The sequence below is a fragment of the Euphorbia lathyris genome, chromosome 6, assembly GCF_963576675.1.
Source record: "Euphorbia lathyris chromosome 6, ddEupLath1.1, whole genome shotgun sequence".
Classification (NCBI taxonomy): domain Eukaryota; kingdom Viridiplantae; phylum Streptophyta; class Magnoliopsida; order Malpighiales; family Euphorbiaceae; genus Euphorbia; species Euphorbia lathyris.
In genome coordinates, this window is record NC_088915.1 from 76768752 (window position 1) to 76784659 (window position 15908).

The 15908-nt window shown below is 32.9% G+C and overlaps 1 protein-coding gene across 1 annotated transcript; it reads left to right on the forward strand.

Annotated features, from left to right (window-relative positions):
* The first annotated feature begins 7748 nt into the window (after positions 1-7748).
* On the forward strand, positions 7749-8688 carry LOC136234272 (F-box protein At1g61340-like). The gene is made up of 3 exons (XM_066024097.1): positions 7749-8023; positions 8126-8200; positions 8293-8688. Exons 1-3 carry the CDS (start codon positions 7790-7792, stop codon positions 8512-8514), a joined length of 531 nt encoding a protein of 176 aa, XP_065880169.1. The 5' UTR covers positions 7749-7789; the 3' UTR covers positions 8515-8688.
* Positions 8689-15908: the final 7220 nt, after the last annotated feature.

Genomic DNA, 15908 nt, shown 5'->3' on the forward strand with positions numbered 1-15908 from the left:
TTTTACCAACATAAATCAAGTTTAATTAATGCTTAAGATTTCATGATTATCTCAAGAACATGTTATTAAATTAAATACTATAATAACTTTTTACGTAATGGGGTACATCATGTTAGATTAAAACAATATTTGACTCTCAATTATTAAAAATTTGTCAAACTCAATTAATGTGGGTGGTAAGTTAACAGTTCGGTTTGATGTCTTTCAATCTGCGATATAAGTTTGGCAGGAAGCTTTCAGTATATCTGATATGAAACCAGCAAACTGTTAGAGAAAGGTCGGTGAACGATGTCTTTTTTCATATGCTTAAGTCAATGACATTATTGAGAGCCAACGAATGACTAAAAAGCAAAGTGAAGTAAGAGTTGAGATGACTATTTACAGAGATGAGTGAAGGGTATCCTACAGCTGGGTAGGTTTTCACATGACAATACTTGACTGGTCAATGTATCTATATAATTTTGCGCATGTCTTCCCTTTCCTTAAGTTACGACATATTCTGGAGATCAAGAGCGCATCTTTCAAGTCCGCTCTTGTGATTGAGACACATGTTCTTGACAGTTATGCTTTTTGAATAAGGATTGTTAAAATTAAATAAAATTGCGAAATTAACATCAATATTAGTTGAGATTCCAGCAATTTTAATAAATCACAAGATAGAATATTACCAAATCGTTCAGTGAGCAAAGATCAACATTTTAGATAGATTATGAAGCAAAGATCAACATTTTGGATAGACTATGAAGCTAATATTTACCAAATAATAGGTTATGATGCAAAACCCAAAATTATCGATATGTCACGAGGCTAATAGTGCATTACGGTATATAAGTGGGTTAAATGCATCATTGGTCACTGAAGGTGCATGGTTGTCTTAGGATCCGTTTCTTTTACCTGTTGTTTGTTGTTTCTTGTTATGGTTTGCTGTTTGAAAAGACTGTTTTTCCAAAAAGCATGAATCCCCTGCTTTTATAAAAAACTATTTTTCAGCTATAAAAGACAAACAAGTAGTGTTTAACCAAACACCCAGAGCTCTCATTTTTAAAGTGAAAAAGCAAACAGAATGTCCAAAAGGAGCAACCAAACACCCCCTTAAAATGGTCATTCAACTTCAATTTGTCTCAATAAATCACTCAACTTTGAGTTTTGTCTCAATTAGGTCACTCTGTCGATTTCAACGGTTAAAAAGTATCGAAATAATAATATGGGTGATATGACAACATTGAATCAACTCAGAGAAACGAAACGTGATAGCCATCCACGTGTCAGTTATTTTTATGAAAAAACTAAATTTTATTTTTTTTATAAAAATATCTGACACGTGATAGTCAGGTGGTGTATATGTGAATGTCATGTGCCGTTTCGGTCAAAAATCTGAGTTGATTCATACTGACGTGTCATTTATGTCATCATTTCGATAATTTTTAATTACTAAAATCGTCAGAGTAACCTAATTAAAACAAAACTTAAAGTTGGAATCATTTTCGGTAACCAATAATACATTTACCATGTATACAAGTACACATAAAACTTGTACCTTTTATTACTCAGCACCAAGTACTTATATTTCAACATATGACGCACTTAAACTTTTAACTTTTGGTCATTTCACACTCACTTTATCAATATTGAGCATCCAAAACCGTTATTTACTGATTTATCAACTTTGAAATGTGTTAAATCAGTAAATAAATATGTCGCTTTCTCTAAAATTGATAAGTTTACAAAAATTTATTATGTAATATGTCCAAATTTAAATATAAGGTGTCAAATAGTAAAAAAAATTAAAAGTTTAGATGCATAATTATGTTTTAAATCAATTTTAATAACTAATTTAATTTAAAGTAAATCGTGAAATTCAGCAATTATAGATTCTAAAAAATTAGGACAACAATTAAAATTATCCATCATATCTTATCAAGTTTTTTTTTTCTTTCTTACTGAGGAATCTTATCAAGTTAATTAAGATAAATGTTAAATGTTCCAGCTCATAATAATCTGTATGCACTATTTATGAGATTTTTCAATAAAGAAAAGTATTTACGAGCTCTCTAAACGGGTTAAATCAACTATTAATCACTAATTTATATAGTTGTTTTAAAATGGTCACTCGATTATAATTTGTCTAATAAAAATTTTCTATTTTGAATTTTATCTCAATTAGATCATTCTAACGATTTCGCTGATTAATAAGTATCAGAATGATGACATAGGTTACACGTTAGTATGAGTCTATTTAGATCTCTGACCCAAACGATACATGACATTCATATATACAGGGCCGGCATAGGCATATGCCGGGGGTGCGGCCGCCCAGGGCCCATGGCTAAAAGGGGCCCAAAATATTTAATTTTATTAAATATTTTTTTGTTATAAATTTAGTCATAATACACATTAAGTCTAAAAATTGACTAAATAATATGATATTTTAGATCTAAAATGAATCTAAATTTCTATTTTTAGATTTTTTAGTACAACTTAAAAAAAGGGCTTATTATCTCTTATTACGCTTGGGACCCCTAAAATGCCAGGACCGGCCTTGCATATATATACCACCTAACTATCACGTGTCGGTTATTTTTATGAAAAAAACAAAATTTAGTTTTTTTTTCATAAAAATAACCAATATGTGGTTGTCACGTTTTGTTTCGGTTAGAGATCTGAGTTGACGTGTCACCCATGTCATTATTTCGATGCTTTTTAACCATGGAGTGATCTAATTGAGAGAAAACTCAAAGTTGAGCAATCCTATCGAGACAAATTGAAGTTGAGTAACCATTTTAAGGAGGTGTTTGGTTGCTCATTTTCATGCTCATGTTTGTTTTTCCACTTCAAAATGAAGAGTTTTAGGTGTTTGGTTATGGATATCCTATTTGGCTTTTAGAACTAAAAAGTACTAGCATTTTACAAAAGCAGAAAATCAATGCTTTTTGGAAAACAGTTTTTTCCAACAGCAAACTGTAAGTAAAACAAACGGGTTCTAAGACAATCATGTAAGTTTAGTGATCAATGATGCATTTAACCCATTCTTGAACGGATCAAAATTTGTGATTAATCTACAATCCAATTTGAGACATTTTACTTTGATGAATTACAATCGCATACATTAAGAGGGTGTTTGGTAGCTACTTTTCATGCTCAAATTTGCCTTTTCGCTTCAAAATAGAGAGTTTTAGGTGTTTGGTTTGTGACCTCCTATTTGCCTTTTACACTTGAAAATAAGTTTTTGCCAACAACAAATAGCAAACATCAACAACAAACCGTAAGTAAAACAAAGGGACCCTAAATCTATAATTATATAATAAAAAAATAAGATACAAATGTATTCTTATTATTTTTTTTTTAAAGTGCATATTTATTTTTTTTTTTTACGTAGATAATGGATAAAAAAATTTAAACAAATTGGTTTGTTGCTATTTAGTTTAGTGTTTAATTCTCATATCAGATATTTTAAATATTAATTATATCTAAAATATTTATTATGTTGTTAATATAGTTATAAATAATCTGTCAAAATATATAAAACTGTTTTAATTTATCGATAAAATTTATTTTGAAAATATGATTTTTTTTTTACAGTAGGAAGGGCCTAAGCCCCGAAAACAAACACAAAGAGCTTAGGACGGCGCCCGAGCTCTCCTAATAATGCCAGAACCGCAATTATCCGTATTGATGATGTCCATTAGGCCTGCAGGGGGATTGTCACACCTGTGATACCCTAGGCTCATTGTGCCTGCAAAATTTGCCAAAAAATCCGCTGCTCTATTTCCTTCACGAAGGATATGAACAACTTTGAACTCCCAATCCGAACCAATGCGTCTCCAACATTCTTCAATCAACCAATCGTAACGATAAGACCGAGTGCCTTTCTTTCCAAACACATCCACGACCACCTGCGAATCCATTTCAAGCACTACCTTCTTCAAACCCATCCTCCGAGCTAGCTCAATCCCGTAAAACAGTCCCCAGATTTCTGCTAACTCGGCCGAGCAGATGCCCAAACTGCAGCAGTAACCCTTCATCTAGTTTCCACGACTATCGCGAGCCAGCCCCCCGCAGGTAGTCCAGCCCGGGTCCCTGCCCCTCATGCCATCACTATTGATTTTCATCTAGTCCTCCACTGGCCGTTCCCACTGCACCAGACGGTCTGCAGAATGTGGTGCTGCCAACCTACTGTTATTTTGACAGCAACGAGTAGACCTTTCTTTCTCTTCCACTTGCCGAGTAACTTCACCAATTCGCTCGACCAAACCACGGCCTACGCCCTCAAACACTAGTGCATTCCTCCATTTCCAGATTAGCCAACAACAGATCTCAAAAACAGACAGTCAGGATAACCCATTCCATTTCTCTTTACTTCTGATATTCCTTATCATCCACGCCCTCAGCTCCCCAGAAAAGAATTCCAAATGCCAGCTAACTGGGATTAGGAACAGCCAAATCCTACGAGCTTCAACACAGTCTCTCAGCACGTGCACAAGATCCTCCTTCTCTCCGCAGCTCCCACATTTATTGTCTAAACTGATATGTCGTCGAACACGGTTAGCATTCGTAAGGACGGCTCCATGCCCCGCAGTCCATAGAAAGGATCTGATCCTCTCAGTCACTTGGATTCCCCAGATCAACTTCCACTCTGTATCAGACCAGCTACCAGTAACCCCACCGGACTGCTTCCTTTGAAGTTCGTATGCTGTTTTTGTCCAGAAGCTACCTGTGCTATTCGGTTCCCGTTGTTTTTGAAAATATGATTGACATTCAAATAATATCAAACTAGTATGTTCAAATTTTCTATTAGATAATGATAAATCTGATCTTACTAATAGTAAGATAAATTTCTGTAAATAAAAATTAAAAGTGTAAACATATATATATATATATATATATATACACTTTTGTCAACGTATGAGTCTTGCATCTCCAAGTGTATTGTTCACAACTAACTATCTTTGTAAAATCTTAAAAAAAAAAACTATATTTGTTAAATAAAAATTTTATGCATACTCATTTAGTTCATCTGTCTTTGTTTCTTGTTTATTGTTGTTGTTAACGGTTTGTTGTTTACAGTTGTTAGTAGATAGTAAATATTAATTAATCTTTATATTAAAAATAGTTATTTCGAAATTTTACCAAATATTTTTTTATCTTCTATTTAATCCGAAAAATGGAACCAAAAGCACACTTAATTGTTTTTAGTTTGGATCTCAATTGATTAAAATAGAAGTTTAATTAAAAGCATATAGTCAACCAATAGATAAAAGTATTGAGGTGCTCATCATGTTTATCTCCATGACAAGTAATATTAGAGCAAAATGTGTCATGTTCTCTTAAATTTTTACTGTTTTATGCATAAATTCAAAATCCATTATTTTACTATATTCAATTTTTTCTTTTTTTTTATAAAAAGGAAAATTAACTATTACTCAAAAAGAGATTTTTCAACCGCGCATCCATTAACCAATTAGAGATGGAAAAAGTAACAAAAGTATTAACAAAAGATATGGCAAGATTGTCTAGCAGTAACATTAGTAGACTCAATAGCTAATCTAGGAACAAAAGACATGAAATTATCTAGTCAAGTACAGATAAAATTCCAACACTTACTAATACTCCTCTAAAATCAGAAAGATCTGCATTCTACCTATGCAAAGCATCAACAACAATTTTAGCATCTATTTCCCAACAGCATTGTAGAGGCCAAGAGAAAGAATCCAAACCAGCGTCGTCCTGAGAGCTACAACTTCCAAAACCTTAGGTTCAAACAAGTACAAGTAGACATCACTACCATAAACAAAAAATGAACTATCCTCCCTGCAAATGATAGCACCCACACCACAATAATACTCACCCGAAAACACCGTTGCATCAATGTCATATTTACGCCACCCAGCCCTTGGCTTTGCTCAATGAACAACCCCCTTATTTTCTACCCTAACCTCCTTACCAATATAGAAAGATTCTAAACATGTCTTACGATTGAGCTCATTCCAATCCATGAAGAAGCGGTCAGACGTTGTTACTATATGTGAAGCTGGCAGCAGTTTGTTATTCCAAACCAAGTTATTGTGTTGGCTCCAGATGGACCAGATAATAGAAGCCGCTAATCTCAGCACCTTATCAGAATGAGCAGTGAAGACATGAAGAAAACAATCCACGAATGAATCAAACTCAAACCTATGTCAATCAATATCATATGTAAAAACTTAAAAAAAATTGTAGAAATTTTTACTATTTTTTTTAAGTTTTTACAGCATAATTTTCTTTTTAATTTTTTACAATATAATTAACTTTCAGAAATAACCTCTCCACTCCTCCTCCCACTACTCTCTCCTCAATCTTCGCCCCCTTCATCTTCAACTTCTTCTTCCCACAAAACTGTTGTTTTCGTCCTCTACTTTCAGAATCTTAATCCAAACTTCTCCAAAATTAACTTCCATAGTTTCAATTCCTTAAACTATTCATCCTTACTTCTTCGCCCTCTCTACACATCTTGTGGTATCATATCTCACCTTTATATTTTTCATCATCCAATAAGCAGCATTTGATTTGATCTGTTAAGTTTACAAACAAAACTCTACATTGGTAGCCATGAATGAAAGCTCAAAGTATGTTTGGATTTGGAATTAAAAGCACTTAAATTTCTAGAATTGATGAATGATGTGAAGTGATTTTCATGACATTGTTAAAAAATTGTTGCAGATGTTATACATGATAGGAATTGTGGGTTCAATTAGAATTCCTTAATTTGGCAAAATTGTTTTGTAATTTCAAACTGTATATTCTAATTGCTTATGTTCCAGGTAGTGCCTTGAAGAATGGTTGGTTGGTTGCTTGGACAGATATTTTCATCTCATATGGATACATTGCATTCCACAATTTTCTAGCTTAATGGAACTTCCCATGGATTTGCTCTCTCTTTCTCTCTTCTGCTATGGGTTTGCTCTCTCTCTTCTCCATGCTTTGTTCTTATTTTTTTTATTTCCTTTTGGCTATTTTCCATTCTTTCATTGATCTATTATTTGGCAATACACATGGCTATCTAAACTTTGTCTTTTGTTACTTCTCATATAAATTGAGGGATTTCTAGGTATCATGTTGGAAGTAACTCAACTTTTAACAATTGCATTAACAAGGTATCCACCTCCTCACTCTGTCTATTATAGATTAAGCTAGATTTTATTATAATTTGAGCAGATTCTAAAATTATGCATAGCCATTTAATATTAGTATTGATTTTAAACCTTTTTAACCAAATAACGATATGGATTCTTATTTTGAGTTTGATATATTCTCTAAGTATTTCTAATTATAGATTTGCTTTCTTGGACTACTTAATTGCTTGATTCATGAAGATGTTTTGTACTTAACATTATGTTTTATCAGTGTCAATTTGGGTGTGCTATTTTATTGTCGTGACATTATAATAGCTTTATTGATGTATTGCAACTTGCAAGGTGTAGTTTGATTAAATCTTTTTGAATATTGTTTGCAGAAATTTTGCTTATCAATTATGCATGCAGAAATTTTGAAGATAGTATTGGTGCTGAAGATGAACATTCAATGAATAAAATCAACACCCAAAAGATCAATATTAAAAAGGAAGATTGCTCGGTTTAATGTTTATTAAACAAGTTCGGTTCAATTCATTTTTATCTAGGTAGTAATTATTTTGGAATTTATAAAGCTATATGATCATGATTTTGTGTTAATTAAGCTATATGATAGTTGCTAATTTAATATTGATTTTGTTGATTTTGTTTTGATTTGCTGCAGTTCTTGGAAAGATTTTTTTATGGATTTTGCAAGGAGGTGTAATTCGATGGTTTCTAAATCAGTTGTTGAAGATGGATTCGGATTAAGATTTGTGAAGCGTACTAGAAGTTTTGGAAGGAAACGGATTCTAGTTTCCGATTTTGAATTTCCTATTGATCATGATTCTCAAGTAAAAACTCCGTCGAAGAAGAAAAGATTCTGCGATTGTGAGCCGGAGAAATCTCCGATTGAGAGCTTACCTCAAGATATTCTGGTTAGTTTTAGTTTCTGTTTATAGGATCTCTCAATCTCATAACTCAATTTTTGTTGAGCAGTCATTGATATGGATTTTCCGATTCCGATTTTGGATTTTCAGATTAGGATTCTTTGTGGTGTGGATCATGATGATTTGAAGCAGCTTTTCCATGTTTCAACAGTGGTCAGAGAAGCTGTAAGTTTATAAAAAGTTAAAAACGAGTTAATTGATTAACTGATTTCTTCGATTGAAGACTGATTTGCGGCTTTTTTTTATGAAATTGACAGGCGTTGGTTGCTGAGAAACTACATTTCGCTTACAGTACACCGACGAAGGCGAAGACTCGTGGTTTTCGGACTCCGATTGAGTTCGGAGAAGATGAGATTGAAGCACCAAATGCTCCTAGAATTGATAGGAAATCCAATTCTAGATTGAATGGGAAGAAACTTGCTGAATTATCAGTACAGTTATTTGCTAGTCCTAAGAAAGGACTGTTTATGGAGAGTTGATGTGAAAGCAGCTGTAAATTATTGTAAATAGGCGGAGGAGGAGACTATGTCATTTTCGGTTGCATTTCCAGCCACCGGTCCGGGTGGTTAAAGCGGCACTCTCGATCAGGTACTTCCTTCATTGGTTCCGGTCAGGGACGGAGGATTCCGGGGAGTACATGGCGGTATATAAAAACACCCAAAAAGAATTAATTTAGCGCCCTTAAATTATGAATAGCGAATTCTGGATACGTCACTGGTTATGGCAGAGAAATTCTTTATAGGCCAATTTTCATTGTTCAATTTTTTCCATTGAAAAAAGAGGATTGGTTAGTTTATAATTTTGTGAATGTAATTTATGTTTAGGAAGGTAGATTTTATATTTTATTTATTTTGCAGGGCAATCTGATATTTGCCCTTCTGATCGGATAAACCAACAAGTGTAAATGCTTTGTGGTTGATTTATAAAATGAAAAACATTCAGAAAGTTTCTTGATTTGTGTATTTTTTTTCTTAATTTAAGAAAAAAAATAACATTTATTCTGTCTCTTGCTCTGTTATTGGTATGTTTGCTAAGTACTAATTCGTTTTTAGCTGCTGCTTTTTCTGATTTAGAACAATAGAAAATAACATAACTGTCTCAATTCCCAGGTTGAAGTTATAAAATAGAATAAATCAGTGATCTCTCAGTAGATTTCTATATATATATATATATATATCTTCATAAAATGGATACGAAATGTAAAAACGCTACTAAAGAGATGTATGTCGTGTAACATATTACATATCTACAGTCATCGAAGTGGGGGCAATGGAAGAACGTTACTAACGTAATAAATGGAGGAACGTTACTAACGTACACTATTACATACCGTCATTTATTGGAGTAGGGACGGTGGTAGATCTAGAGACAGCCATTGCTAAAAGGGCATTTTGTCCTTATTATTTGTTTCGTTAATTTTTGAACTTGCTTAAAGTGAAACATTCTCGAATTTGCTCATTATATATCTACTGTCATTTATTGGAGTAGGGATAGTGGTAGATCTAGGGCCAACCATTGCGAAAAGGGCATTTCGCCCTTCTTAGTATGTGTTTCGTTAGTTCTCGAACTTGTTCAAAGTGAAACATCCACGAATTTGCTCATTATATATCTAACGTCATTTATTGGAGTAGGGACGGTGGTAGATCTAGGGGCAGACATTGCTAAATGGGCATTTCACCCTTCTTACTATGTGTTTCGTTAGTTCTCCAACTTGCTTAAAGTGAAATATTCCCGAATTTGCGCAAAGTGATATATTAGATATCTCAGTTTGTCTAAATTGTTCTATAGACCCTATATTGTTGTCTAAACTTTGTTTAAGTTGTAAAAAGAATCAGTAAGATTTATAGTTCAGAGCACTGCAGATTTTTCAAACAGTAAACAATAGTTCAACCAAACAGGTCCGTACAAAGGGGTGTTTGGTTGCTCATTTTCTTCTTTTTGTTTATGTCTTAACTTTAAAATGGAGAAATGATTAGAGAATTCCTGTTTGTAAAAATAGAGAATTTTGTAGATTTTTCATACAGGAAACAAGTTCAACCAAACAGGTCCCTACAAGAGAATTCACATATTGTTTCATTTATGATGATTCTAACCACTCTATTTATTGAAAAATTAGTTTTTTCAAACAGAAAACAACAATTCAACCAAACAGGTCCCTAAAAGAGAATTCACATATTGTTTCACCTATGATAATTCTAACCACTCTAAGCAGATTTTTCAAACAGAAAACAACAGTTCAACCAAACAGGCCCCTACAAGAGAATTTACATATTGTTTCAACTATGATGATTCTAACTACATTAGTAGGGGTATCAGAACATTTTTTTTACCGTTGAGTCTACCGTCATAGTAATTTGGTTAATTTTCTTTGATTAGTATATTTGGTGCTGAATTTAAGAAAAAACAGTTATTTGTTAGTCTAATATGGATAGAAGTAGGTATGTTTGACAGAGTAATTCTTTTTAATCTACCTGTTTTGTGGGTCAGATTTAGAACAATAGACACATAATAATGATAACATGGACGCATATGATGAATGATTTATCATAACATGGAAGCTATATTTAATTTAATTTATTAAGATCGACAAAGAGTCATAGTGTCTCCATTTACACTAGCAGATCTGCAGTATTGGTCCCTCCTTTAATCTCACTTAACAATTTAATTAATCACTTAATTATCTTTTCTTCTTCTTTAAGCAAAACGCATCCTAGGCAAGCATTTACAACTTTTCTGTTTTACTTCCGTCGCGATTGTGCTCCACATTCCGTTAAAAACGTGTAAAGAGTGTTTTGAGCTGCTGACACATCAGAGTGTAAAAATAACTAATAGTTTCATTGATTTGCGCGTGTTTAACGGGATGTTGAGCACACTCGCGATAAATTCGTCGATAGTTAATGATTAATGGCTCAATATGGTATTTAGGATCTTATGTGTAAAACTGTGAAAGTTGGATGACACCTTTCGTTAAAGATGCGTAATGAGATATTGATTTGGATTATCTTTGACGTAGTAGAGTATATAAATGACTAATTAAAATGACATTTTGCAGTGGGTTTGAAATCAATTTGATTCGGGACTGTTTTGATGATGACACGTTAACATTATTATTTACGTGATATTATCTGAACGGCCGCGGATCAATTGATCGAGGATCAGAACTTTTCCTAGTATATGATTAATAGCTCAATATGGTATAAAGGAATTTATGTATAATACTGTGCAAATTGAAGGACTCAGAATGAGTTTTGTCATTTGTTTTTATTATAAAGTCATAATGATACTATCTATGTTAATTTATAATGTAAGAAGATTGACGGATAAGTTTGTCTCTAAAGTGCAGCCGCCCCTTGTTCATTGGGGAAAATCAAGCCGGTTTGGTTCACATACTCTTTGCGGTTGCTGTTTGCTGTTTATTGTTGCTTTTAGAAAAGTAGAAATTACAACAATAATAAACATCAAACAGTAAATTTCTATTTTTCCAAAAACAACAATAAACACCAAACAGTAAATAGTTTTTTTGAGGAGTAAACAGTAAACAGTAGTTTTTTACAATGGTAGAAAACTTCTACTTTTCCAAAAACAACAATAAATACCAAACAGTAAATAGCAACTACAAAAGCTTCTAACCAAACATTTTTTTTTTCAATTTGAAAAGACAAATAAAACATGGAAATGGAATAAACAAACGGCTTTCTAAATCTCATTTATTCTCTTTGACCAAGCAGATATTGCATATGAATATATAATTCTAAAATTGGCCTGCAAGACAAATGAAAAGAAATTAGAATCCTAAATTACCTTAAATTACATCCACAACTTAAATAGTAAGTCAAATCAATTAGATTCCTAAATTACCTCATCAATCTTCCTAAATAATAAGTAAAAGTAATTAGATTCTTAAATTACCTCAATCTTTCTAATTTACGCAACATCTCTCAAATCGGAGCATGAAGATCTTAATGACCAACTTGCAAAAGAAGAAATAATTTGTGCCTTATAAAAAGGCCCGCTAATTGCAACTACATAGAATCTCACATCTACATATGGCAATTAAGCCAAAGAGAATGTATGGAGCTGAAACAGAATCGTATTGAGAAAGTTATGGTCACTCGAAAATGACTCTTTACAAATAAAAATCAACTCCTATTTTTCAGTAGCACGCCACCCCTTTAATTATTGCAACCATAATCTTCAAGTTTTCTCAAGCCTTTTGCTCTCGATTTTCTGCAATCTGTTCTACGCCATTGCTGCTGTTTTTGTTCGATATCTGTTTCAATTTAACACTGAAATTCATTTAATTTCTAGCTCATATTTGCTCGTTTCTCAGCCGACTTTCTACACTGACCATTGTCTATAACCACAATGTTAATTCAAGCTTCAATCCTTCAAAATTACCATTTGTTTTGGCTCCAAGTTTGTCATTTCAATTTTAATTTCACTAACGTCGTTTCTTTTTGTCAAATTTAATTTTAATTACTTTGAGTTATTTACAATAGACATAATTTTTCCACGAAATTGATGTAATTTTCATCATTTGTAACCAAAATATATTCATAAAAAATCAATAAAAAAATATCCTAGTTGATTTTATTTTTGTAATAGCCATTAATTCAGCTAGTCACGCTTTTTATGGTAAAGTTAGGTCTTAAATTCTTCGTTCAATCGTTTTTTTAGAAGTTAAATTTAAAGCACATAACCACAACTCAAAAATATCATAATCGTCTTAAATCCATGGACTGTTTTGCCGCCCGAGGTGTGACATCATTGACGGAGTAGTGGCGGCCCTCTTATCCTGAGTTTTCAGTCCGGTTCGTTTTTAAAGATTGTTCTAGGACAGTTTTTTTTTTTTTTTTTTTTAATCTCGTACTCTTTTTCTTTTTCGGTTTTAATATATCCAATTCCTGCGTTTTGGTTTTTCTCATCTTGGTACCAATCTAGTTGGGATTAAGTCGGATTTCTCCTTTCTCGGGTCACCCGCTTTTACTTAATAAATAAAATAAAAACGACCAACTTGATTTCATAAGAAATGCAACGGCCCATTTGTTGCCCATTTACTCTTAACCCAGCCCATATGATCTACTAGGTCAGGATGATTGGAGAAATGGTCCATACACCTGTTTATAAAATGGGCCGGATGGGTTTGGACTCAGATCTAAACTGAATTATATTGTCCAAGTTCAATTCAGTCCGTATTATATTTATATCGAATTTGGACGAGTTGAATTAAACTACGTAAACTAATTTTCAAGATTAATCTAATCCATCCAATCAATATATCTATATTAAAAATATAAATTAAAAATAAATTATATTTATGAATAACTATAAAATAAAATTTAATTTAATTATTTAATTCACAAAATTATAACGAATTCAATCTAAATAAGAAAAAAAAAAACATTTACATTCCAGCAATTATATATCATAAATTTGAATTTATTAATCTGATTTATGTTCTAAAATTGAGAATACATAGATTCTGATATTATTCTGTAGAAAATTAAAATTTTCTTATAACATCGATAAGGACCATTTTAACCCTTTATCCTAGAAATTCACCTTTGGCATCTAATGAATTTGGAGGGTATTGTAGAAGTGTCAAAAGTATAACACAAAATTAACACGTAATTTTAGTATTTCGGTTTAGTTTACTAAGTAATGTGTTATTTTTAGATTGACATGAAATTAACACGTAAGTTTTTGAGTTGGGTTATGGTTGAGATGCTAATAAAAAAAAAAGCATGAAATGACACGAATACGTAAAATTATTACTTGACCTCCCAACATAAATTGTTAACACATTACATCCTATATTGTTATAAACACATTACATGATCTCCCAACATGATGTTAACGGACTTTTTGATGATTAATGTTAACATATTAATCCCAAAATAACATAAATTGTTTAAAATAGTACTGCATACTCTTATATTTTAAAAGTAACCACTAATATACGTACCTAGTAAAATTACACGTGACCAGAAAACATGATACGAAATCGAAATAACCCAATTATGATACTGAGTTTTATGGATTGGATTAAAGTTGAATCATTTTGATACTAATCCAAAATTTACACGACAAGAACACAATAATTACCACCTCTAACGTCTTACATCCTAAATCTCCAATCTGTTGGAAACAAGAGCGAAACCACCACATAGAAGTGGTTTCCGAGACCGAGAGCTGAAACCCCTAACATCCTCCCGTCTTCTCCGCTCAATGTCACGTCACTCTTGGGGTGATTTTTTTTTTCTTCTATTGATATATGTAAGTTTTGAAATGTTAAAAGGACATGGAATGGAATTGACTATTATATATGTTTTGTCTGCGGCAATGAAGTCTTTGATATGAAGAAGCTTCGTATGGTCTCTGTAGCCGACAAGATAAGCTCATCCTCATCCTCATACTGTTTTGTTTTGTTTCTTTCTTTAGGTCTGAAGCTTCTTGCTATTTGTTTTAAGTCAATTTTAATTAATTAAAACCCCAAGAGCATATATTACATGATTTTATGTTCCAAAAGTACCTTTTTTCTAGATTTTGGAAAATTTTGGTTACCTTATTAAAATTATACATATATGACCTTTTTAGTAAAATTAATAAATATAAGTGCGCTAGTAAAAGAGCTAAATAACAATTTAAATTAAGTCTCTTTTTACGGAGTGTTTGTTTTCTCTATTGATATGTTTTCTCGTTTTAAGTGGTGCTTTTACTCGGAATCATGACATGTTTAAGCTGAAATTGTTGTGGATTGTACATTTAATGTCCTTCAAGACTTGGTATATACCCACAAACCATTTATCATTTTTTTCAGGATTCGTTCAAACAGAAAGATAACTACTCCTGCAAAATAAGAAAGAGAGGAGGCAATCGACTGCAGCGGTTATAAAATATATGTTGCTGCTGCGAAGCCAGGGAGAGGGTTGGGTGACTCACCCAACAATTGTATGGTGGAGATGCCACATGATTAGATAATATGGTCGGTGGTCTAACGATGACTCGGAACATGTGGCCTATTAGACTGGTCTATAGAGGGAGATGGATTGGCCCATGAGTGGTAATGACAATCTATATCTACGCTGAGGGGAAGTGACTTCTATCCAATCGGTGTAGCATCGGGCTCATAAACTATGGGCTCGCAAAAGACTGAATTGGCCTACCTTGTACATATATCTTGTAAACGTGCACCGTGGTTTGGAAACTCATTTCACAATCCTCAAGAAAAAAAAAGGTATAGTCTAGCCCTTTGATTTAGCAGAGGGCTAGATAGGGCGGGCTCACTCACTCAAAAAAAACTACTCTAGTAAGTAGCGCTAAAGCGCGTAATAATATAAGCAATTACACGCAATCAACAGATGTGAGTCAATATGGAGAAATTGAAATGCGGCACTATAGGAAAATAAACAGCCCAAATAGTTATAGCTGTCAGGCGGAAGTTTGTTGAGTGACAGTCCGCACAAAAGTGCTACTCGAAACCTCCTCGCGTCTTCGACCTCGTTTCTAATAAGTGGCAGAAGCCTCCATCGGATTCCCTGTACTGCAATGTGGATGTGGGATGTACTGAACCAGTTATGGTGGAGGCAATAATGATCCAGAAGTATGATCGTAGATTAAATTGTCAGGTAGAATAATGTGGTAGTTTAGTTGGATTGTCTTTTAGTTGTTCAAGTCATTAACAAATCGGTTAATTATTTATCATATTTGACGGATGTGGTTTAAGAGTGTGTCAATTTCATTAAAGAGTTAGATAACGTGTCAATATTTTATGTCAAGCGTTCATCGAATTCTGCAACCCATTGCTCGGCAGTTTCTGTTTCCGTTTGTGGAATATAGAAATGCTCACCTTCTTTTTTCATTGATGTTTAGT

Coding starts and splice junctions, on each gene's coding strand:
- LOC136234272 (XM_066024097.1), top strand. CDS start 7,790: ATGGATTTTGCAAGGAGGTGTAATTCGATGGTTTCTAAATCAGTTGTT. Junction 8,024..8,125: donor GCTTACCTCAAGATATTCTG/GTTAGTTTTAGT, acceptor TTGGATTTTCAG/ATTAGGATTCTTTGTGGTGT. Junction 8,201..8,292: donor CAACAGTGGTCAGAGAAGCT/GTAAGTTTATAA, acceptor TGAAATTGACAG/GCGTTGGTTGCTGAGAAACT.